General features: G+C 37.9%; 1 protein-coding gene across 7 annotated transcripts in view; it reads left to right on the plus strand.

The window, feature by feature from the left end:
• LOC134349553 (LIM and senescent cell antigen-like-containing domain protein 1) overlaps positions 1-26,639 on the plus strand; it is a 116,266-nt gene that overhangs the window by 82,454 nt on the left and 7,173 nt on the right. For 4 of the 7 annotated variants that reach the window (XM_063054054.1, XM_063054055.1, XM_063054052.1 and 1 more), the window contains exons 2-6: positions 2,527-2,686; positions 5,147-5,213; positions 11,524-11,644; positions 18,981-19,130; positions 22,049-22,199. In XM_063054054.1, coding sequence (XP_062910124.1) covers positions 2,527-2,686; positions 5,147-5,213; positions 11,524-11,644; positions 18,981-19,130; positions 22,049-22,199 — 649 coding nt within the window. Of the gene's footprint in view, positions 1-601; positions 949-2,526; positions 2,687-5,146; positions 5,214-11,523; positions 11,645-18,980; positions 19,131-22,048; positions 22,200-26,639 lie in introns of those variants that run through there. The other 3 variants (XM_063054056.1, XM_063054049.1, XM_063054050.1) reach the window with 3 other exon arrangements.

Consider the following 26,639-nt stretch of genomic DNA (forward strand, 5'->3'; position numbering starts at 1 on the left):
AGCTTTATTTAAGTTTTTTTGTTTGGAAATATACATGACTGAAAATGTTTATTATTCCAAATGAATATTAATATTAGCTGTTGATAATATTCATAAAATTGCATATAGTAACTGTTAAATTACTATTTTCCATACAAAAATAATACTTGTAACTTATTAGAAAAGATTTGTTTTCTGAATTCTGTCAATCCCAGATTAACATTTAAATGTTAAATAAATCAAAAATGAAGTAAACAATTTCAGATTTGAACCTTTATAATTGTAACCATGTAATGGAATTTGTTTTCAGAAGAAATTTTATCTAGGAAGGTGGAGTTATGGGCTGCATTTAATTTACTGCACTTTTAGTGCAATTCAAAGTTATATTCATGTCCAGAAATGTTTTGAGTCCAAGAGAATCTAACGATCTTTTCCCCCTTGTACTTTTTTTGACATTTGCATGATCTAATGAAGATGCAAAATTAATTTAACAATCAATTCTCATGTGTTGAAACAGTAATCCCAAACCTAGCAATGCTACCTCATGTCATTGCTATGCAATCCCATGCATCACATCATTCTGACCTTTCTCTTGGTTGAACTCTTAATTTGAAGCTGTAACATATCCACAGAAGGTTATGCTGACTTCTCTGAGGGTTGGAAGAAGTTTACAGTCTTAGAAGAGCATGTTACAGTAACTATCAGAGAACTGTGACTCGTGCAGTCTCCGCTCAGATTGTCTTTAACTTCATAGGGGATATTAATCTTTGAATCTTTTTAACAATATACAATGAATTTCCAAGAAAATGCAATGGCCTTTACAATTCCACAAGAAATCCTTCAGACAACTATCAATGGTGGCTCAGAAAGTGTTGAAAGCAACGAGAGTGAGAAAGCTGTGTCCAAGTCACAGAGAAGACGGAGTGATATAAATATATATAAGGAATTTTGTGATTTTTATGCTAAATTGTAAGTTTTTCCTTGTGTTTACTTTTTGCGGTACTAAAATGTTATTAACATCTTACAACATCGGTGTTCGTTTAATTCTTGCAGAGCATTATACTGTTAAATTAATTTTGTTTTGTACATAACATCAGTGAAGAACATAATACTTTAGTGCAGTAACAAACTGGAACATGTTGTCAATTGTTCTGTGTGACCTGTTAAACTTGCTATAAAAAAGTCTGATATGGTTGTTCAGGTTGTCTTGAAATGAGCACCATAACTAATATATTACTTTCCAAGAGTATACCCGAAAACATTTCAAGTCCTGATTCGTGGCCTGGGAGATAATGTGTTTGGTGCTGTATTCAGAAAGCTTTTGAATTTGCATGTAAATGAGGAAATGCAGAAGTTTGTTGAAAGATTGGAATTTTGAATCTTTTCCAAGTATCCCATTTACTCTTGTTGTCGAGATGGTGATAACGATCCTGAAATTAAAGCCACTGCCAATGTGATTTCTGAGTTTCCAAATACTTTAAGCTTCTATCAAAAAGATCTAAGGCCTTTTTGTGTTAAGAGAAGGAACAGTTTATGCAGCACTTTCAAAGAAGGGTCTGAAAATGGGAGTTGAATTTGGGAATCCCTGTAAATCATCAGTAACTGGAGGCTGTATCGCCAGCAATGGGGACGAATGATAATACTGTTGCCATGCTTTGGTCAATAATTAAACCATTAACATATTACTGGAAGTCCATAATTTTGAACCAGTAATTAATAATTTAAAGCTTTGTAGCCAATGTTAACTTGAATTATAACAGTAATAAAAGCAGATCTGATAAAAGATAGTCAACTGACACATTGATTCTTTCTTGTGACAGCATTTTTCTATTTTTAATTTAGATTTCTGTTGTCTGCAGTAGTTTTCTTTTGCACTACAATAAATTCTGAATTATATAATATTGATTTGTTCTGTACTGTAAGATTTCATTTATTCTTTATTATGTGATATTTCATTTTTAAGTAACATGGGTTGAATGGATATGCTTAATGCTAGATGTCTAAAAATGATGTACTTCATTATGTCTCTTTTATCAGCATGGTTAGGATTTCATCAACCTTTTCCACCATGGAAGAAGCATGATAGAATTTTATTCTTTTTTTAAAACCATCTTCAAGTGTTGGGCACTTCTGATGCCTACGGTAGAATGGAAAATATGGCATAGAACACCTGAGATGGGACCCATCTGAATTTCATTAAATGAACATTACAAAAACAATCTGGCATCTCCTGCGTGTTACGTGTAATTGTTCTTGATAAACCTCTAGTTCTCTGCAAGTATTTAATGGCCAGGTGGTTAAAAAGTAAAATTTACCTGGTCTTTCTTTGCTAGTGTTTCTGTGACAGATTTGGTAAGAATGCATGAAGCACCCACATTGTTAGTTACTCTCCCATTAAGTTGCCATTTCTCTATATCGCATGGCTCTATTTCAGAAATGTGGGATATTTAACATAGTTGGATGATTTATGTTTAAAAACTGCTTAAATTGTTAATGTTTAAGTAGTATTGTACCATAAAAGTCTAAATCTAACTTATTTTTTTACAGCAACATGGCAAATGCTCTGGCTAATGCCATGTGTGAGCGATGCAAAAGTGGCTTTGCACCAGCGGAAAGAATTGTGAACAGCAATGGAGAATTGTACCATGAACAATGTTTTGTATGTGCTCAGTGCTTCCAACAGTTCCCAGAAGGGCTGTTCTATGAGGTAAGTAGAAACGTGGGACAGCTGTGCAATCCATTAAGTCTTTAAACAAATGAATTTTTAGAATATCTCTGGCCTCTGGTTACCTATTTGTTTTTGATTGTTCTACTCCATGTATCTGTTTCCACTTTTTTAATGCAACAATCTGCTGGAGGAACTCAGTGGGTTAAGTAGCAACTATGGGAGGAAGGAAGTTGCCAATGAATCAGGTTGAAACCCTGCACCAGTCCTGGTGCAGGATTTCAATCTAAAACAACAGCAGCAAATTCTTTCCACAGATGCTGCCATGCCTCTGAGTTTCTCCAGCAGATTTGTTTGTTATTCCACAATTCAGCATCTGCAGTCTCTTGTGTCTTTTCTCAACCAATGTTTCATCCTTGTGCTCACAATATCTTGTTAAATTGGATAAACACACCCCTACAGCATTATTAACCTCACTTAACAAGCTGCAATAAAAACAACGGCATTGGAAACTGGGGGAGAAAGAATCACGTTGTGAAAATGAAATTGGACAGCAAAGTTGACAGTTGAAAATGATGGGAAGAATCACCCTGCAGGTAGTTGTAGCCATTGGGCTGGGCAAGAATGGATATTATGTGCATGTAAGGCTGCTCCAATATTACCAAAACCCAGCAATGAGATAGGAAGTGGTCAAGCAAGACCAAAGTTTATTTTATAATTTCAGAAGTTTTTTATTATGGCAGATATTTCAATTTAATAAGTATATTCAGAAGAAACTGATGATATCGAACAATTAAGTGATTTTAGAAAAGAAAATCTCTAAACTGGAAAGGGCAGTGTTGTAATGGTGATAACTGACTGTAACACATCCTGCTTATGAATCTATGACTAGATGTGTCTGTTGCTTTTTAGACCAACATGTTGTCAAGGCACCAGCAACTTTGTGTATCAAAAAAAAGCTACCATAAATTTGTGAGAATCATTACTCTATTAAAAAAAAGTATAAAATTCAGTAGATATGTGTGGTTGCACAAGAAAATATCGAAATGTATAAAATCAAGTTCTTGAAGATATAAACAAAATAAATTGATTTGTTTTGATTTACAAATTTTGGCATCACCAACCTTTGGCATCACCAACGCAGCCACTTCCTTTCAGAGTCATATTTCAATTAAACTCTCTCCCTTTTTGCTCTCATTGCCTTCCTGTATGTTTATAGACATTTTCTGCTCGTTCTCTTCTCTTACAACAATTCCTGGGTTTCAGGTATCTGTCTGTTAAATATGCCTCTAAGGCTGGTATATTCTGTGTTTGCTTCGGAGACATTGCTGCAAACTTTGTGTGTGTTTGATTTCCAGCATCTGAAGACTTTCTCATGTTTAGTACTTATTATTTTGTTCTTATACTGTACACATGGTGTTGGATTCCATTTGAAATCAAAACTAGCATACTATTTGAAGCATAAAATATACTTCTGGAAGTACAACGAGTCAAACAACATTTTTGGAGGCAGAGAGATAATTGATGTTTTGGTTAGAAACCCTCCATATGTCCTTACTCGGTTCTTGTTTTCACTGCCATCTTGTGCCGTGTGGCTTCCATCTCAGGTTCCCAGTTTGGTCCCAACTGAATATCCTAGTGTATTTTACAGTGGAGTAACTAATGGTTCAACAACTCAAGGGGAAATTATGATAGGTTAACAATATCCTGGTCAAAGAGGGAAATTTTAGCAGCATTTGCTGATCTAAATGGAACAAGTTCTAACATAACGAAACATCCCAGAGAGTATTGGCAGCAAAAGGTTTGGTTCTTGAGAATTCCTTCTCAATCTTTCCACAATTGTATGTTTCTCTTTATGATACTTATCAAAATCACATATTTTGCCACCTATTTTAAATACCTTTTATGTGGCTTGATGTTAATTTTGTCTAATGATGATAATCTGTTAAGTGTCATTAAATTCCTCTGTACGTAAATTAGAAAATCCAACACATCTGGCTGTACACTTATTACACCTCACCTATTTCACTATTAATGTTATCTTAGTGCTGATGTAGAAAGAAGCCCTATTCCTATTGCTAGTTAAAAAAAAAATTGCAAAATAAAATTCTGCAAGTTGAATTGACAAAGTTGGCAAACCCGATTGAAACTAAGATGCATAGCCGCAGAACTCTAAAATCACAATCTCAGTATGGAATCTTCGCATGCATAACTTATTGATGACCTTTCCACAACCTTAACTAAATCTTCCATGCACGTTAGCATTTACTGTCACCAGGTTAAAATCCTTAGAGTTTATTTTAGCACCAGCTACCAGACATACCAAGGTTTACTGACAAGGTTTGGTGATTAGAATCTAGCTTACTATATAAACCTTTTCTTATATATACTTGCCATCTTTTACACTAGTGTAAAGAATTGAATATTTTAATTACAAAAGTGTACTTTTAAAAAAAGACATAATATAGAACTAGTTAAATCATTACATTTCATCTGTTACAGTTTGAAGGACGCAAATACTGTGAACATGATTTTCAGATGCTTTTTGCACCCTGTTGTCATCAGTGTGGTAAGTAGTAAACATTAATTAACAAATTTGTCTTTTTAAAACAATAGTTTGAACTCTGCCTGTTAACACATTTTCTGGCATTAATCTTATTCATGGTACATACTTGCAATCCTTTCAATATTGGAGAGTTGATTTGCAAGCAGGAGTTCTTTAGTCTGTCATACTGATCTGCACTATCACACCTCTTCACAATTGTTATGACTCCGTTCACAATCTGTTAAACCAAAATTGATAATATGCTTTGATAGAAATTTTAGAGTGAGGGATGTTCCAGGCTAAGACATATAAATTACAGGAGTTACTATACTGCAGCTGAAAGCCCATAGCATCTCATGAATAGCTAGTGTTCTGAGTCCACTCCATTTAACATTGTAATAGTACCACACACCATGATGTACTTCAGTGCTGCCCTTTTCTTCTGAGTTGATGGGGATTTGAGGGCTAGGATTAGGTTTAGGGTTTAGGTTAGAGTGTAACTATGTGGGCAGTGAGAATATTATCCCTCTTGTGTTTCCTGATCTTGTTGCAGAAGATTCAGTGTCACTTAACCCTGGCACTTTAATCTGGCCCAAGCCTTTGATTAACTTGGTCCAACACTACTTGGCTTTATTAACCTGGTGTGCACTAGGATACCTGATCAGTAATGTAACCTGGAGCCTTTGGGTGTTTCATTAAACACACACCCTTGTCCGGGCAACCCAGCCAGGGCTGATCGGGCTCTGGCTTGTGTTTTTCCCATGGGCCAAGATAATGGAAGGTATGTCACTTCTTGGGTTAGGGCATTTTAGACCTCGTTATTAGGTTTTATTTTAACTATTTGGGGAGTCAATCATTTTGAAGCTTGGATATTGAATTTCATCTCAAGGTAAGATGTAACTATACCATGATATACTTCAGTGTTTCCTTTTTATTCTGAGTCTCTCAGAGTTAAGGATGACTTGCCTCCACTCCTGTCCCTTGGATTTTAAGGTAGTTGATGAAATCCTCTGACTATCATAGGAAATGCTTGCAACTGATAGGTGGGTTTCATTTGAGCACCTTCAGGATGAAAATCCTGGATACCACTTACTCATTTTGAATGATTACTAGCCAAAGATTCCTTTTTTATTAATGAGGATTTCTTTCCCCTTGAAGGATTTTGTTTTTGTTGTGCTGGAAGTCTCTTTTTACGGCAGACCTCTGTAGAACACTTATTTAAAAAAAAGATTGCATATCAGGTATGCAGATGATGTAGCCTAGCTGAGTGTAGTTAGGGTTTCAGTGCTGCAAAACGAAATAGGCATTGCTCAACTTAACTTGCCAATTATTTGAAAGATTTTGCTTTTGAGATGGTCTTTTTCTCTGACATGAGAGGCAGGGGGCACTGCAGTCTGTTGAACCATGATTAAACTAAATTCGAAGTTTGATATCTTAACTTTGTGTGGTTAGGACTTCTGTTGATGTAGTGTAATTTGTGATGAATTCAGTAATTAACTTTTGCCTGAGAGTCAACTTCTGATATTTGGTTATGCTCCACGTTTCTTATGCATTTTTTGTGGATTTTTATTGTAGGGGGAGTGATGTATTGTGGAATAGAGCAGTTTATGAGAGAACTTTTGAACATTTAATGTAAAGCCAATTCTCTCGTTCATTTCTTCACTGAATCGTATATTAGCTTGGAGCAGAGCATCTGGTTTGTGCACACAGACACACACATTGCAGCTCAATGGATGAGGTTGGCCAGACTTTGATTTTGTATTGATGCCACCAGTACCAGTGATTCAAACACCATTCTACTGTTTCAGTGTTCCTCAACTAAAAGATGTGTTGAAGCTTGTTCTGTAATTGTTGCTTACACTGAATCGGCAGACAAGTTGACATTAATAAGTTAGTTCACTGAAAAGCTCTTTTTGCTGACATTCAAAAGATTTTAAAGCCTGTCATTGAAATCCACTCACACCTTATTGTGTGTCAATTTTCAATGAATGGTTTGTGCAAGAATCAATTATTTATAGAGAATGGTTACATTTATAATCATAAATTGTACCATGTTTGGTGAATAGCTCCACTGGTATCACATGGAATTGCCCATTTTAAGTGTGTATACACCTACAAGTATGTAACAGCCTTGTCTGTATCCTTGAGTAAATCATAAAAAATACATTTTTTGCAACTATAGTTGTTCTTTGTATGCCATGATTGGAGAAAGAAGTCAAAACATCTGTAGTTTATTATGGGTGAAATGTCATTTATTCACACTGAGTTGAGAGGAAAATTTAAAGCTTGAGATTAGTGAAGGTCACTGAGGAATTTGAAAACGAATAAGAAGTTAAGATTAGAATAAATGTAAGAATCTTTTGGAGCTTTAGAACTTCCCAGGCTATGATAGCAGTTACAATCTCGGTTGATATTCAAAATAAGCATCAACTCAATCCCCTACCCAACAACTAAGCATGAAATTATTCCCTACGGTATTGCTGCCACCCACTCGCACACACAAAGCACCCATATATCTCTGAATATTAAGCAATCAAAGCTCTCTGAATAAAGCAATCAAATTTTTCTTCCTCCTGCCCGCATTGGTTGCCCTCTCTTAATGTGAGCACTTCCCTCTTCACACCTTTAAGTAATTGACTTATTTTTGTCACTTTCTCTGTCACTCCTTTTCTCAACTCTCAGACTGCCTTGTTTGTCTTCTCCCCCTTTTCCTCAGTTGTTGCCCATATTCCCTTTCTTCCATCCTGACCAGAAATCTGCACTTACTATGCTTTAAAACTGGGAAGCGCCCAAGCCACTCAACTGTATGCTATAACAACACACCCAAAATGCTGGAGAAACTCAGCAGGTCAGGCAGCATCTATGGAAATGAATAAACTGTCCTGAAGAAGGGTCTCAGCCTGAAACATCGACTGTTTATTCATTTCCATAGATGCTGCCTGACCTACTGAGTGCCTCAGCATTTTGTATGTGTTGCTTTGGACTTACAGCAGGTGAGGGCAGCATCGATGGGTGGGGGAAGGGAACCCCACTCTTTGAAGAAGGAGGACCTCTCGAATATCCTGGAAAGGAAAGGCTTATACTGGGAACAGATGCAGCAAAGATAAAGAAACTGAGAAAAGGGAACGGCAGTTTTACAGGAGACATGGTGGGAAGAGTCAAGATAGCTGTGGAGTCTGTAGGTTTATAAAAGCTATTGGTAGACAATTGTCTCCAGAGATGGAGACAGAGAGTTCGAGAAAGGGGAGGGAGATGTCAGAACGGACTGTGAATTTAAGGACAGGGTGGAAGTTGGAGGCAAAGTTGATGAACTTGACTAGCTCAGAATAGGTGCAACAAGCAGCCCCATTGAAGAGATCAATGTAGCACAGAACAAGTTAGAGAACATTATCTGGGAAGGCTCGAAACATGGACTGTTGAGCATAGCTAATAAAAAAAGAAGCAGGCATACCTGGGACCTACGCAGGTGGCCGTGGTTACAACTTGAGTTTGGAGAAAGTGGGATGATCCAAAAGAGAAATTGGTGAGTGTAAGGGCCAGTTCCACCAGATGGAGGGGGCTGGTGGTGGAGGGGAACTGGTCAGGTCTGTTGTTGAGAAAGAAACAATGAGCTTTAAGGCTCCTTGGTCAGTATAGAAGTGTATAAGGATTGGACATCTATGGTGAAAGTGATCAGGGCCAGAGAATTGAAAGTTACTGAGAAGATTGAGAGCAAGTGTCATGAATGTAGATGGTAAGGAACTGAACCAAGGGGAATAAAATGGAGTCGAGGTATGCAAACATGAGATCAATGGGGCAGGAGAAGACAGAAACAATGGGCTGCCCACACAATCAGGTTTATAGATCTTGGGCGGGAGGTGGAAACAAGCAGTGCAGATTAAGGGAACTGTGAGTTTGCTGGCAGTGGATGGGAGATCTCCAGAGTTGATGAGGTTTGTGATGGTGTCAGAGACAATGTCCTGATGGTCCTGAGTAGGGTCCTTTTCAAGGTGTAAGTAAAAGGAGGTGTCTGAGAGTTGCTGCCTAGCCTCAGCAAGGTAGAGGTCTGTCCCTCAGATTAAACACCACCCCCTTTGTCTGCGGTTGTGATGGTGAGGTTGGGATTGGTATGGAGAGAGTGGAGGGCTGTGCATTCAGAGGGAGTTAAGTTTGAAGAGGAGAGAGGAATGCTGAACTTGAGAAGGTTGATGAATCATTGGCAATTAGAGAAAAAAATCCAGAGCAGAAAACTGGAGCGAGGTGTCCAAGAAGAGGGGGAAGGGAAGGAGTACAAGCCAGGTGCGTGTGGGAGGAGGGATGAAGTAAGTTGGGAGATGATGGGTGGAAAAGGTAAAGGGCTGGAAAAGAAGGAATCTGATAGGACAGGATGGTGGACCATGGGAAGAAGGAAAGGAAGAGAGGCACCAGAGGGAGGTGATAGGCAGTTGAGCAGGAGAAAAAAGATGAGAAGGGGGACCAGAGAGGGGAATTGAAGAAGGGGGAGGGGGACTGTTTTCCTCGGAGCAAAGGAAGTTGAGAGGTGACCTTGTAGAGGTATAGAAAGTCATATGGGTTAGAGATAAGTGGATGGTCACAGTTTTTCCCCCAGGGTAGGGGGAGTCTTAAAATTAGAGAGCATAGGTTTAAAATAAGGTGGAAAAGTCAGGGTAGAGGAAGGAGTTAGAGAACTTAGTGACATGATATCATTACAACATCCTTTCCCTCAATATCAGCAAAAGAAGTGGTCCTTGACTTAAGGAAGAGGGGTGCTGCACATACTTTTTACGAAACAGTGGTGCTAAGGTCAAGAGGGTTGAGAGCTTCAAGTTTCTGAGAGTGAACATCACCAACAGCCTGTTCTCGTCAAAACACATTGATGCCATGGTATAGAAAGCTTAACAACCCGTCTTCTTCCTTAGGAGGCTAAAGAAATTTGGTACAGCATGTCCCCTTTGACCCCGTGACCACAAGAAACTGCAATGAGTTGTGTACACGGCTCAGCACATCACAGAAGAGATAAAGGACTGAAGAAGGAATCTGATAGGAATTCTCTTCCACCTATCACCTCCCAGCTTCTCACATCATTCCTCCTCCCACACTCAGCCACCTTCCTCCTCACCTGATCTCACCTATCACTTGCTTCCACCTTTTTATTCAGGCTTCTGGCCTCGTTCTTTCCAGTCCTGATGAAAGGTCTTGGCCCAAAATATCGACTGTTCATTTCCTTCCATACATGCTGACTGACCTGAGTTTTTCCATCACTCTGTGTGTTGCTCAAGATTTAAAACATCCTCAGAATCTCTTGTGTCAATGACTGCTTCTTTCCTGCTGTATTAATAGGACAGGAGGGCTCTTGACCTCGGTCTATCACACTTTGACCTTGCACCTTATTATTCACCTGCACTGCACTTTCTATGTATATGAAATGCTTTATTCTGCCTTCTGATACTGATTTATCTCGTACCACCTCAATGCACTTTGGTAATGAATTGATCTGTATAAGCAGTAGGTAAAGCAGGCTTTTCACTGTATAGAGGTGACAATAATACACCAAATCACTCATTTACCATAAAGGACCTGAAGAGCAGATTATTCACACAGAGTGGTGGGTGTATGGAATGCTCTGCCAGAGGAAGTGGTAGTGATGGGTATAATTACACATGTAGAAGACATTTGCACAGCTTTGTAGGTAGGAAAGGGTTTAGAGGAATTTAGGAGCAATTGCAGGCAAATAGAACTAGCTCAGAAAGGCGCCTTGGTTAGAATGAAGAAGTTGGGCCAAAAGATGTGTTTCCATGCAGTATCTCTATAACAATAAACTGCCAAATCTATAATCTTCTTGCCCTTTGAAACAACTCAGTGATTGTAATAAAGTTTAATCTGTACATTTATAATTGCTGATTTTTAAAGAATTTGCATTTTAAAATTGACCATGCAGAAAATGATCTAAATTTCAAAGGCAAACAGGCGGAATTCTGCAGATGCTGGAAATTCAAGCAACACACATCAAGGTTGCTGGTGAACGCGGCAGGCCAGGCAGCATCTATAGGAAGAGGTACAGTCGACTAGTCCTGACGAGGGGTCTTGGCCTGAATCGTAGACTGTACCTCTTCCTAGAGATGCTGCCTGGCCTGCTGCGTTCACCAGCAACTTTGATGTGTGTTGCTTAAATTTCAAAGGCCTCAATTTCTAAAAATAATTATGTTGAATTTTTCTGTCCATCAAAGTTCATTCATCAATAACAAAGTTTATAGATGAACCATATTTCAAATTAGTAGGGGAGAAGGGTGGTAAGAAAATATTGTCTGAGTACTTTTTTGAGAAATATCTATATTGGTGCTGTCTTTTGTTCCAGGTGAGTTCATCATTGGCCGAGTGATTAAAGCCATGAACAATAGTTGGCATCCGGAATGTTTTCGCTGTGACCTCTGCCAACAAATTCTTGCAGATATTGGATTTGTAAAGAATGCAGGCAGGTTGGTATGCTTGATTACCCTTCTTTTATTAGTAATACAGAAACAATACTCTGTGCTCAAAAGTGTATGCTTACAGAAGGTTCCATTATGTTCCCTCGCACCTGTTTGTAAAAGGTCCATAGAAATTTGCAATAAAGAACAAAGTCATTTGAATCCCTCAACTATACCTGCCTTCTCTGAGAGCAACCCAAGACATCAAGTCATTTTCTAAGGAGATGCACATGGAATTTAATGTTGTGCTTACCAACAAATATCACTATTCTCACCTTAAGATGGGCCTAGTGCAGTATCCTGAGGAAATTTGCAGCTTTGTGCTGGGAATCAGTTGATTACTTTCTCACAATCTTACCCATGTTTCTTTGCACCATGTATAGCTCCAGCTGTTGAACTGATGCCTACTAACTATTACCAGTTCCCCTTGATGCCTCACTCAGGGCACTCATTCTCACATCATGGAATTTAGTTGCAAGGAGGCAGTAAGATCTGGAGCATGGAGGCTCTGGTACAACTTCCAATGGGTATTGGTGAGCAAGCTAGCTGCCACTTGATAACACTGTCAATACCATTTTCTAATACTTTTCTCTTTTGCAATTAGTCAAATTAGATTTGTCCTTTTCTAATTAGGAAATCACTGGCCCGCCACTTAAGTGCCAATCTTTGAGAGAGCTTGTGCAATGAGTTGTTGAAAGTTTATTTAAGCTGTTGCTACCTTTTGCTGAAAGTACTCACCAAGCTGTCTGGTGTATTGAAAAGAAGCTATTGGATAGCCATCAGGAACTGTGTATTTGCTGCTGTACTTAACTGAATTGGTGTTTGTCCATCATATCGGACAATGACAGGAGACCTATGTGGGGGAGCTTTTAAAATGGAAAAGTCATTCCATTGGGGCAGTTCCACTCTCTCTGCCTCAGAAGTCCAGATCCAGTGGTACAAGCAAGCTTCACAAGTCAGGATCTTCCTTGGTTGTAGTTGAGGACCATGATGTCCTTCGCCTCTTGGCTTGCCCTTCGCTCTTCGTGGGGATTGCAGAACTGCCTTCCTGGCCATTGCACCTCACTGTAGATCTCATCTCCCCAGTCTGCTGGAGCTGGCTTCACATACCAGGACAGGCACGTCCCTATCTCACTGGGGTATGAGGCCACCAGCTACCCTCACCTGGTTTAGCCTACCTTTCAAAGCAGTATACAGAGGGGTGTGGCCGCTGTTGCATACAAACAGCTATTTGGAACCACAGGTGAGAGCTGAGTGCCTGGTGGGAAACAAAGGTGAGTGAGCTTCCTGGGATGGACACGATAATCCCCTTCACCAGAAGTGCTACTCTTCCTGGACACACCATAACCTCCACTTAACCTAATTATGGTATTGTAATTTAAATGCATAACATAGTATTAAATACATTCTCCAGAATTTTGTGACTCCAATTCTGTAATATCAATTGTACTATACTTTCAATATTTTGGTTTAAAATTGATTTGTGTAAAACTAAATCCTCCAGCATTTTGTACGTGTTGCTTGTCAATGTTAATCTGTTTTTTTCTATAGTTTATATTTCTGCTTCAATGAAATGAGATTCTTTTCCAGTTTTTAAGTATACTCTTTTTCTCTTCAAACATTTATAGCTTTGTTATCCGACTTCCTCAGCTTGAATCTAATTTCAAGACTACTAGAACTTTCTGGAATTAATTTAAAATGCACTTTGAAATGTACTGCCAAGTTATTATTAAATTGTAATTAAATATTTGATGATACAAAGTGAATTTGAAAACCAGGCATTTTAAGCATTCTCTGTGTACATACATCTATTGGTGCTTCTGGACACATCTTCAGTGATGTTCCTGGAATCATCGGGTGTTTCGGGTCTTTCGACATCATACACCCTCCTCCAAGTGACCCAGCCAGGGCTGACCAGACCCCAGCTTGTGTCTAGATGGCTAGCTACTTATGACTCCATGGCTCCCCTCTTTTGAGCCACAGCCATCTTGAGGCCCTCTCTGCCGCATCGGTGGTACTGCGGATGGCTCTCCTCTGCCTCTCTCCCTCGATGCCCAAAATGCTGAAGGCTCTAACTATTTAGTAAAAAATATATTCAGCCAATGTTGTTTCTGGTTATTATCATCAGTAGGATTGCAACTTATGTTAGAAATTATCTTGCATATTACTAAATATAAGACACAGGGTGAAAATATTGATCACACTTTCATTGAAATACACAAAAATATTAGAGGCTGTTTCTTCACCAAAGAAGGAAAGTTGAAGAATGTGTTCATTTGTCTGGCTATTTGGTGCTGAGATCAAAAACTACTTTGAGATACGCAGATATTTACTAATGACATACAGTACAGTAATTTTGTACTTCCAAAGATGCATTATTCAGCTGTTTTATTTTTGACAGGATGTGATAGTACGGATCAACACTTGAAGTCCCAAACAATGAATACTTAAATTTGTCCTTATTCACGGTCAAAAACTACTTTCTGTGTCATTTCTTCTACTAGTGTTAACAGTTAGGCGAATCACTTAGCCATTATATTTTATTGTAGTCCCTCTGCAAAGGGACTGTTTAAAATTATCTCCAAATAGCAGTAAACCAGTTGATGCTAGTCAGACAGAAGAAAGCACGGTTGATAATGGTAAGATTCTGAGCTGGGTGTAGACTGAAAATGCTGATTTGCCATAATGATATATAATAAAACACTATATGATAAGGTAAGTGGCAACTCAAAACAAAACAATTAAGACCATGAAACTCATCCTGGAAGCTTTGTGCTTGAATTTAAGTCACCTGTATGACTGGAGGTGTCTGTTTAAGCATCATTGGCAGCAGGTAGTAATTAAAGATGCAAAATAAAATTCAACAACTCTAGCACCAGAAGCATCTCATTATGGATTTTCCTTGTACCACTGTAAGCACACAGTCGTGTTCTCTTGTGCCTCAACAGTCTGAATGGTCACAGCAAGCTGAATAGTTCCTAGTATAGCAGTTACCCATACATTTGCACTGATTATTTTTGTATAGAATATTTTTCCAAAACTAATAGAACTAACTGGGTGTACTGTTGCCAGGTAACAATCAATAATGATGCAGGTAAGAAAGTAGACACTGCTGTGTACAAGTCAAGACAGAACAGAAAACTAGTAATTCAGCAGGCAGTCTGCCCGAATGGCCAGTGGCTTTGAAGCATGTGATAGCAAATACGCAATGGTCAAAATATGAGGCAGAGATCTGCTACAGCAAGATTTAGCAAATAGATGTTGTTTTTGGTCATGGTTTTCATGTGATGGCAGAAGACTCTCACTGAGATACTACTCTGAAATAGCCCAGCTATAAACACAGTGCTGTAGATAGCAATGTAGTTCAGCCTTTCTATGGATGTTGTGGTCAAGTTAAAACTGGACTCCATGTCCAAATCTGCTGTTTTTGTAGCTGTATACTTGGCAAGTTTGGAGAATCACAAACAACGATTGTTTCTCATGCTCGGTAGACCAAAAAAAATAACAAGGTACAAATCTGCTGTTTTTGTAGCTGTATTCTTCAGATACGAAGAATCACAAACAATAAATGTTTCTCATGCTTGTAGACAAAAAAAAATAACAAGGTCATATTTAGACCAGCAACTGCATAAATATTTTCATGTTTAAAGCAGTTTTCCATAATGTCTTGCATCTATTATCTAATGTTGCAAGAAATAAGTAAAGTTAAAAAAGGACCAAATTTCAATTGTAGACTAGTCCATTTTCATATGAAGAGCTGTTGAAAATCTATAATTTCATGTTAAACAAATTGATGACCATTAGGGGAAAAAATTGGTCACTTGTAACTTGATCAATCTAAAACAAACCTAGTCAATTTTCCCAGCTATGGAATGTAAGAACTTACAATGTAGCTGTCTGAAAAACAACCATTTCAGAAGTGTATAGTTCCTGTTCTGTAGAGAAAGTGGCTTGTCCTTTAGTACAGTGTGACCAGGCTGTATATCAGCTCTGATCTGTTGCGCAAATGTATTCTGGCTATACTAAAGAAGGAGAAGTCTCGTTCCACTTCTTAAAAGTTGCTTTATAACAGAGTTTGTTTTCAGGAAATGCTTCCTTTGGAAACAGCATTCCATGCAGTGCATTATGTTTTCCTTCTACAGAAATAGATGCTTCCTTTTCCTAGCTATGGACTACATCCTCTAGAGCACTTAGCAGTTTGAGACCATTGTACTTTATAACCCTTCTTCCCAAACTATCAAACAAAAATTGGGGGAATAATAAACAATGCTTCTGTTGATGAAAATACACTAATACCTATTTCAATTAAGATAAATGTTTGGGAGGGGAACACAGCATGGAGAATATAACTAAAACAAACATTCAGTTACCCGACGCACCAGGTGGTTGCTCCCCAGTGTTTCATCTGATTTTGTGAATTGTGGGAAAATAAATGGGTTCTAAAAATATCACCAGTGAGATAAATCATTCAAATTCTAAACTTTGATTAAAATGATTCCTATTGGCTAGATTATGATAATTTTTAAAAACAAGAAGAAATGGTTGTGTGTGAGATAGCTGTGAATAAGTAAACTTCTTTTGTACCTAGTTATTTTGTGGTTATAAACATGATTGAAATTTGTAAATTCTGAGTTTGCCATTTGAGAATTTGCTTCAGTCACAAGGTCGCTTCGCATGGGTGCATGGATCAACATCTTGGGCTTGGAACTTGGTGTACCTGATTTCCATCTTATTAACATGGAGTACTGTATCAGAATTTACTTCCCTTTACCTCTTGCAAGGGTAAGCAGGTTTTGGGGATTTGGATCAATAAGGGAAAAAAAAACACTCCAAATTTGCTGCGGGGTATTTATTAGAGTATAATAAGCAACAGGAAAAGAAACATAAAGAGTAATAAATCACTAAGTCTAAAACAATGTGTAAAATAATTGATAAAAGAACAAGTCCCACACCCCTCTAAATGATGCAAAGGATTAACAAAACAACAAATCCAAAACAGAGCACAGAATAATTAGTACAAGAGCAAATCTCATGCCCTTCTGCTCATTGAAGACTCGGATTTATGACAACTGGCCTGGAGTCTCTTAAATGTTTTTGGCACTGATCGTGATTCCAGTCCAAGGACAGAGGTCGGATGTGCTTGCTCACTGTTCACACTTAAATAATTTTAAATGCTTGCACTTCTTTTCTAATCTATGCATATCAGTGAGCTACATTTCTAAAATTAATTATTTCTTAATAGATGTATAGGGAGGATTATACATTCCCACTGATCTAGTCTCACTTGTTTTCAAAAATCTTTTCAGTCAGGATTTTGCTGACTGAAATGTTCATCCTTGAAAAAGAAACCAAGTTATCACATTCCTTTAATAGGTTACATTTATATACTTCGAGGCCTCTTGGATGAAACCAGACCTTATGTTTTATTTATCTTTCTAACTAACAGGCTTGCTTATTATTAGTATTGCGAACAGACAACCAAGTCCTTTCTGAGTAAGGAGGTCTGTTTTTAACCCTCTCATTGCACCTCTATATGTGATTCTTTAAGTTAAATGATTTTTCAATAATGAAAATCAGGAAATTACAAAACGTGCATTTAAATCTTTGAACGTGCAAGCATGTTATTTTTTTTTGGCTTTGAAATTTTTCTACAGCATTTCTGGTACTAAAACAACATTAGTTACCTTCCTAAAGCTGTTTCTTTTTTGTGTATAAAAAGCTTTTCTTTTAAAATCAAACACAGAGAATCTATTAGCACGGGTTCCAAAACAGCGCCTCCTTTTTCATAATGCTATTCTGGTTCAAGAACACCAGGGTTTGAATTTCCTCTCTTCTCAGCTCTGAATGGGAAATTCATCCTTAGAATCACACCACAATTCACCCAGTGTCCTTTCACTTGATGGAGAGTGAACATGCTGCATCGATGGGAGTCAGTTTTCAGTGCCCTCCTGGGCCTAAGGAGCGCAGGAAGAGCAGGAGCTTTGGAGGAACCTGTGCAGGCTTCTGAAGAATTGGTAATTGGGTTATTATTTTCACATGTAGCGAGGTACAGTAAAAATCTATTTTGTATGCCGTCCATACAGATCATTTTGCCACATCAGTACGTTGAGATAGTACAAGGGAAAAGCAACAATGATGCACACAGTAAATTGATTCCTGTACTGAGAGACTTTGTACAAAAGTTGTTAGGGAGGTGTTAATGAGGAAAGAAGTGCCCTCTATGAAAACTCTATCAAATCTACTTTGGCAGTTGAAAACTTTTTCACTTGAGCACTGCAGCGGTGAGAAGTGAAGGGGATCCTTTGAGAGCTACGAATGCACTTCTGCGAGCTTTTACTTTAGGTTACAAATTTAGATGAGAGCCAAGTTGTATAGGGGTAACATTGCCTTCACAGAAAGTGTTCATTTATTGGGTTCCCCCATTGTGAAATCTGATCACCTCTTGTGGGATGTCTTCTATTTATTATCTGTTATTATCTGATGAACAACTATATCATCTTATATACCTAATTTACCAGAATTCTTCTTGACATTATTTGTTTTATGAAACTAGCTTGGATGTAGTGATCTCACTTTGGGTCAGTCTATTTGAAATATCTATGAGAACAGGAAAATTGGGACTATATTTTTAAACACTTGATTGGAGACTCTATATTAGTAATACAGTCATTATGGAGTGTATAATGCCAGTCTCTAGATACTTGAGAGAAATGCAAGGCTTGATTGCAAGACATCTGGTAAACTAAGAGCAATAGTTAACATAAGGGAATATAATATTGCCATCATGGAGACTTGTTTAAAATATAGTCAGGACTGGCAGCTCAACATTCCTGGGCATGGCATCTTTTTAAAAAGGACAGAGGAAGAGTGGTGATGTATTTAAAAAATGGTATTGAAATATTAATGGAGGAAGTTACTGCTTCAGTAAGGAGGGAGAATGTCCTTAAAAAGTTCATCAATTAAGCGCAAGTAGAGCCTTTATCCAGTCAGTGTCACATTCCTGGAACCTTACTGGTTAATTTTAAATTTTAAAGATGGTGTTATTTTGAAAAAGAAGTTCGGAAACTCTGCATTATGTAAAGGTTATTTTTAAGTCACAATCAAAAGAAAATCTGCAGATGCTGGAAATCCTGATGAAGGGACTTAGCCTGAAATGTAGATGCTGCCTGGCCTGCTGAGTTCTTCCAGCATTGTGTATTTGTGTGTGTGTGTGTGTGTGTTATTTTTAAGTTTTGAATTCATCCTGCTTTAAATTTGCCTTGTCATTTTCATCCATTTTCCCATATAGAATGAACATAAAAATGTTTAGTTAAAAGGAATTATTCATTCACATTTCTGCTTGCAGACATCTTTGCCGTCCATGCCATAATCGTGAAAAGGCTAGAGGTCTGGGGAAATATATCTGTCAGAAGTGTCATGCTATTATCGATGAACAACCACTTATATTCAAGAATGACCCTTATCACCCCGATCATTTCAACTGTGCAAACTGCGGGTAAGCAATATTTCAGTTAATAACGTATATTAAATCAGTTGATGTGCATTAGCACAGCTCTGTTTCAGGGGTAACTGTCTTGAGGGTGGGATATTCATTCAATTTGTAAATAATATATCTAAGGGGTAGGAGGATTTATTATATTCAGTGAAAATAAAGTTTATTTACACATTCAGCAGTAATTCCTTGTTTTCACCTCAGTCTACTGATATTTTTCATGTTTCCTTTTTTCCCTCTAGATGCCTTTGCTTCTCTATCCTTCCTTTTTATCATCGATCAACAGTAATGTACACTCAGTAGCCTCTTTACACCTCTTTAATGCAAATATCTAATCAGCCAATCATGTGGCAGAAACTCATAAAAGCATTTAGACATGGTTAAGAGGCTTGGTTGTGTTCAGACCAAATATCAGAATGGGGAAGAAATATGATCTAAGTGACTTGGACTGTGGAATGATTGTTGGTGTCAGATTGTTGGGGTGGTTTCAGTATCTCAAAAGCTGCTGGTCTCCTGGGATTTTCACGCACAAGTCTCTAGAGCTTACAGAGGTTGGTGAGAAGAACAAAAATTCATCCAGTGAGTGGCAGTTCTGTGGGCGAAAATGCATTGTTAATGAGAGCGGTCAGAAGAGAAAGGCCAGACCGGTTCAAGCTGACTGTAAGGAGACAGTAACTCAAATAACCACTTGTTTCAACAGTGGTGTGCAGAAGAGCATCTCTAAATACACAACACATTGAACCTTGAAGTGGATGGGTTACAGCAACAAAATACAACAAAACGTATTCGGTGGCCACATTATTAGGTACAGGAGGTGCCTAATAAAGTGACCACTGAGTACATAGTGTCTGGTCAAAATACTTGGTTTTAAATACTCATGACCACTGAGTATAATCGGGCACTTTTACCATGAAGTGAGACTCACTCCGATGATCTTTATATTTTTCGCCTTGAAATGATCAAACATTGCTTTCATCGTGCATGGAAGACTGGAACTAATAGAGGCACTTTTTAAATATAATCTGCTATAACTATCTGAATGCTTTGCTCAAATGGTGTTATTAAATCAATGGAGAACAATTACTGAATTTGTGCGCCTAATCTGGTTTACATCAACAGCTGCTTGAGCCAATTTTGTCCCTGTTGGAAGTATACCCTTATCAATATTCAGTTTCCTTCATTGGAATGCTTATTCATATAATACGCCAGGAATGCAGAGTTCTTTAGAATTGTACGTCAATGCGGGAAGGAGAGATGAATTGATTAAATTATTTGGTTATATTGCACGAAGTTTGTATTGTAAATGTCTTTTTAATTGACTTTTACATGTAGTGATCACGTAACAATGATATGCACTAGCATATGGGAATGGTGAAATATATTTGAAATGGACAAAAGCAAGCTTAAAAATAAATACTGCAAGATCCGTGATTATTTCAAAATATATTTTCTCTTAAAGCCAAGGAATCAAACAAGTCCTCTCTTTATTTTGGAAAGAAAGTTGTGAGATCGGTTTTGAAAACAGTTCAGTACACAACTTGGTGAATTGTTGAAAACTTAATCTGAAACATCAACAGAGCAGAGTGATCTGCTTCCTTGATTCTGCAGTGTCTCCATTTTGGAGGAAAATAGTCAGCCTCATTGTAATGGGTTGATTTCTCTGTTTAGGTCTGCTGATTATTTTTAAGGAATGAATTTAAGAAAATATTTTCTTATTAGGGTTTAACTGAAGTTGATAGCCATTTAAAGTTTGTAATTTCAATCATTTTTTCTCTTTTTGATTTGGTATGTCTTAAGGATAACTTATATTATGTGGATTTAATTGGGTAACTTTTCCTCGCTATCCTGTTATTTACAGAAGTGGTAATCTGATGAGTCACACATTTTCTTAGTAAGCAGTTAAGGAATTTAGTCTGCCAGTTTCGAAGGGGTGTTAACAAACACTTCAGGTCTCAAATTCCTTTCAGTTATGCCATAACCACAGAAACTTTTCAATTAAAAAAATGTAATTTCCTGCCATCTACCTTCAATTTTCAAAGACAATTATTGAAGATTTAACTGTATAACATTTTTAAATATCAGGACTCTCTTTAAGGAAAATTCTATCATGTTCTGTCCTTGTTTTTAATAAGACCATAAAGGTATATGGCCCTTGTCTAATGCTGGATGAAAATACTTTTCCTCTCATCCTTCCACCAATTATTTTAAAAATGGTTTTTCACTACTTTGCTAAGGAAAATAAGTCTTTACTTTAACTAGCTCCTCATTACTTTATACACATGACCTCTGCTGTTCAAAAGGAAACAACTCTAGTTTATCCAGTCTTTCCGCAGAACAACAATATATCAATCCTGGCAACATCCTCCTTAAATATTCTCTGCATATTTCCTGTAATCCAGTGACCAAAACTGTACGCTGTAGGCCAAGTATTGTTCAAGCAATTCCAGCATAGAGTACTTGTCTTCTATTGTCTGCCTCAGCTAATAAAGGAAAAAAAATCCTGCTTGCCTTTTCAATTGCACTGTTGACTCGTCCAGCTACTTTCAAGGAACTGCAGCTCCATATCCTGCCATTCATTGTACATTCCCTTGCTTTGTTTTCCCTCATCGTGTATTACTGTGCATATCTGTCAGTTTAAGCTCCATTTGCCATTTTTCTGCCAACTGACCAGACCATCAATGACTTCTTGCATTTTAGAGCTTTCCCTGTTTCAACCACACAACAAACTTTTGGATCTCAAATACCGCAAACCTCTTTGTATTTTATATTTTACCAACAACAAAACATGTATATTTCTCTGTGAAATTTTGTATAGAACCTCAATGTAGATTATCTTTATTTTCAAAATAAATTATTTCAGTGAGAGACAATATAAATGAATGGTTCTTTCATATCCTTTGATGATGCTTTATTTTAATTAGAAAAGAGTTAACTGCCGAAGCCCGAGAGCTGAAAGGAGAACTGTATTGCTTGCCTTGCCATGATAAAATGGGCGTTCCCATTTGTGGTGCTTGCCGACGGCCAATTGAAGGGCGCGTAGTCAATGCCATGGGCAAGCAGTGGCATGTGGAGGTAACTAAGTAATATCCTATTCTCTTTATTGTTTTGATTATTTCCTTCCCAGTGTAGAATGATCATTGCAAATGTAAGGGTTGTTTATGTGCTTTAATTATGAGACTTTGCTTTCCATATTCTGGGTTATTGTTGACTGGTGAAAATGAGGAGATTGTTTCTTTATTACCAAATGCGGTCATTTTAAGCTCATTAACCAGTTTTGAATCCAGCCAGAGAGGTTGTTCTGTGCTATTGAATGAACTACCATGGCCTTGATCCCATTATGACCAATAAATCCACTATTAACCCAGATTAAATAATATGACCATATTAAAAGTTGGGTGATGCACATCAGTGTGTGGAAAAAAAAATAATGAGATCAATTGCAACACTGAGTAAACTTATAACATAAATACCACTTCCCAGAATGATGCTGAAGTTGGGTATAGAATGAGAGGATATATCCCTTAATTAGAAGTACTCAGATAATGTCAACATATTTAACACTTAAAAATGTTTTGTGTTTGGCTGCTGAATGTAGAAACCTATCAGCATGTTTCAGACTTTGGAGAAATAGCAATCACTAAAGTACTTCTGTTGTATAAAATGTGATGGCTAATTTATGCAAAAGAAGTTCCCATAAACAGCTGTGGGTCGGGCACTATGGAAACTCACCTGTTATTTGAAATGGCATCATGGGAATTCTTTTTGCATCCCTACCTTGGAGAACAGGTGTGGCATCAGTTAAGCATCTCATCCAAAAGTCAGCATACATTGCAGTTCACTCAGTATAACATGAGATTGTGGTCCAAGATATGTGTGTTCACATCTCTGAAGTAGAACTTGCACCTAAAATCTTTTGAATTGGAGATGACATTACTACCAATAGAGTCAGGGGACCTAAATGTCTCCAGTTTACTAATCACATTATGAGGAGTGCAAAATTTCACTGCAGGGATTTCACTCCAGTTAGCTGAGTTCATTCTAGGTTACCTAAGCATCTGTGGAAGGATATGAATAGTTGACATTTTGAGCTGCGATCCTACATCAAGACTGAAAAGGTAGAGGGTAGAAGCCAGAATAAAAGGAGAGGGGGAGGAGCGTAAACTGGCAGGTAATAGGTGAATCCAGGTGAGAAGTGGGTGGAGGAGGGGGAATAAAAGGGAATTGTGTGAAAAGCTGGAAGGTGTTTGGTAGAAGAAGCAAAGGGCTGAAAAAGGCAGCATCTAATAGACGACACACACAAGATGCTGGAGGAACTCAGCAGGTCAGGCAGCATCTATGGAAATGAATAGATAGTTGACATTTTGGGCCAAGACCCTTCTCCAGATCGGAGAATAGGCGTGCTTGTTTACTGGTTAGTTTTTATTTATTCTTGGTCTGTAGGCAATATATACTTGATTACATAAATATGTTTCCTTTTATCCTGAATGCATTTGATTTGGATACATCTCAGGTTCGGTAGCAATGATGGTTTCCCTTTCCAGAGATGGGCTTTCATAATCTGATGGATTTCATTGTCAGTTTTGTTCATGCAAGCACACAGATGTCATTACTGATTTAATTAAATGTTAAAGTCTTCCTTGCTGACAACTTAACCAATGTCTCAGAATGATGATCTCCATTTGTTTTGCACCTGCCTATTTATCACAAATATATCAACTGTGGCCTAATTCTGCTCCTATGTCTTGTCTTACTGTCTAACTCTAGTATGGGGACCATGAGTTTAAAAAGTGTACACCTTTGCTAATTAAGTACACAAAGTTATTGTAGGACTGAATTTCCTCACATACTGGAATTTACACATTAATCTCAATGTATGTTTGATCAAATGCTATTTTTGTGTACTACGCTTTTGAACTCTGAATCTTAAGTATTTTGCTACTCATCTATCAATAACACTGACCCAATAAAACCCTTTTTCATTATGATTGATGACACATTGTGGGCTTGCCTGTTTTGGATCACTTTCTGTACATTTCTTTATGACTGAACACAGCCTATTATTCTTGTTTATATGCGATTGACTCTCCTGACTTCACAACATGCCACATTGCAGTCAGCTAATTCTTGACTAGATCCTTTTTCAACTGATCCATGATTGTTCCAAAATGTACTTTTGTAAAAGCCTTCCTTTTTTCAGTTATACTTAGAGAGCTGACTGTATTTCCTTCCTTTTGTAGTTGAAGTCATAGCAAGCCTGATTTAAAAGACACTTCTCAGTGTTATCTTAACTGCAAGTTGATATCTAATTTGTTTATAAATGTTTAGATACTTAACAACCTATTTGGAGCAAGTAACTTAACTTTTCATGAACTACTATATTTGCAGATATTGATGTATTTATTTAGATATAGTGTGAAACAGACCCTTCAGGCCCAATGAGCCATGACGCTCATCAACTCACCTATTTACCCTAGCCTGATCACCGTTCAATTTACCAGTACTACTTTGGACAGGTGGAGGAACCCACGCAGTCACGGGAAGAACGTACAAATTCCTTACAGACAGCGCCAGAATTGAACTCCGAACTCCAACACCGTAATAGCATCACACTAATGAGCGCTACGCTACCGTGTCTAGTATGGAGTGCTTCAAAACTCTGTCTGAACGGTTTTATCTTTAAATTAGAGCAAAAGGACATAGACAAAATTTTTGCTTCTGGCTGTGTACACACGTCATTGAACTTAGTGTACCTTCAAAAGCCATACAACTTTACAGACAGGAGGCCTCAGAGAAACCAACTAAATCTCTGTTTTGTTTGTTTTGAAATTGCAAGCCTTTTCTGCGTAGCTTGCATCCATCTGCAAAACACCTCCCATTAATCCCGTTGCAAACACAAAATACTCTGCAGATGCTGGGGTCAAAGCAACACACACAACACGCTGGAGGAACTCAGCAGGTCAGGCAGCATCCATGGAAATGATCAGTCAACGTTTTGGGCCGAGACCCTTCCCATTGCAAATCTCTGCAATCAACTTTCCAACAATGCCCATCTCTCCTCTTGTTATCCTTTGTTCAACAAACTTCAATGGTCCTTTTTTCAACTTAATTCTTCTGTGATTTCAGTTCTCTGCAGAGGTTGAAGGAAAGGTTAATTGATCAACATGCAATACTTCTGTAACATCAACCTTCCCTTCAGAAACGTGACACTTTAGTGTGGTGTTACCATGGGCTAACTGTGTCTAGTGAGACACAGGATATCCCCATTTTGTGTATTACAGTGTGGAATTGGGCTAGTCCTATAAATAAACTCTTCTCAACCTTCCAGCCGGGTACAGGTATTGATTTTAGCCGACATGTCTAGTTCGGTGGTATATATACCCCCATTGTCTGTCACTACTGATTGGTTAGTACTTAACTAGTCAGGTTTCTGCTGTTCCATCTTGTTTACAGTCAAATTCCAGCCTGACTTCCCTATATTTCCATGGTTTCTGGAAGGATTACCAGGGTCTTGAAGAAGCACCAGATTAATACCATCCACAAACCCGAAGGAAGCTCCAATCCCAGTTTATGCGGGTCAAAGATGACCTAGGACTCAGAATGGCAGGCGTTTACAGAATTCCCTGTGAATGTGGAGCAGCGTACATCTGCAAGATGGGGTGCACAGCAGAAACCTGCATCAAGGAGCATAGGAAGTGTATCCGTTTGGGTTACATGGAGAAATCGACAGTAGGATTGACTTTGACGGCACAAAACTACTGTGCTGTGCTAGTGACTTCTGGGACTGCCTGGTGAAGGAAGCCATTGAAATAAGACGAGAATAGGAATTTTAACAAAGACAAAGGTCTTGCTCTAAGAAAGGTGGGACAATGGAAACCTGATGGTTTGTCCTCAACCTGTCAGGAGGGACGGATGACGGGGCCATATACCATCGAACTTGACGTGCCCATGCATCATCCCTGATGAAGGTGGCAGAGTTTGTCATTGAAACATTGGTTAAAATCGATACCTGTACCTGGCTGGAAGCCCAAGAAGAGTTTATTCATCAGATATTCTGGGAAAGCACTAGAACCTTTTTTTGTGCTGGTCCCATTTTCTTCCAAATTTTAAAGATAGAACATGATGTACGCAAATGTTATAAAAATTGCAGGGCTATAAAAGCAATCATCATCTTTCTACCAATGTTAAACAATACACAAAGGATGCTTTAGAAAATTTTAAAATCTTCAATCCCTAAACCACCTCTAATTTAGTCTTTAGTCTTACAAGTTGAGTCAGATGGAAAGGTTAGTTTTTATGATGTAAACATGAAATTTATGTGATTAGCTCAGTTTTTGTGAAATATGCCATTGATGCCCAAGCCTTTTTGTTTTCATTACTGTTCATATCTCAAACTGCAGATAGGAACTGAGTTATTTCTAATTTTGGTTATATTAACTCAGCCCAGATTTAAGTATTTGGATGATTAGGTTTCAAAATACATCGGCAGTTAGGCATATACTTGTGGTGGTGCAT

The sequence above is a fragment of the Mobula hypostoma genome, chromosome 7 (genome assembly GCF_963921235.1).
Source record: "Mobula hypostoma chromosome 7, sMobHyp1.1, whole genome shotgun sequence".
NCBI classification, from domain to species: domain Eukaryota; kingdom Metazoa; phylum Chordata; class Chondrichthyes; order Myliobatiformes; family Myliobatidae; genus Mobula; species Mobula hypostoma.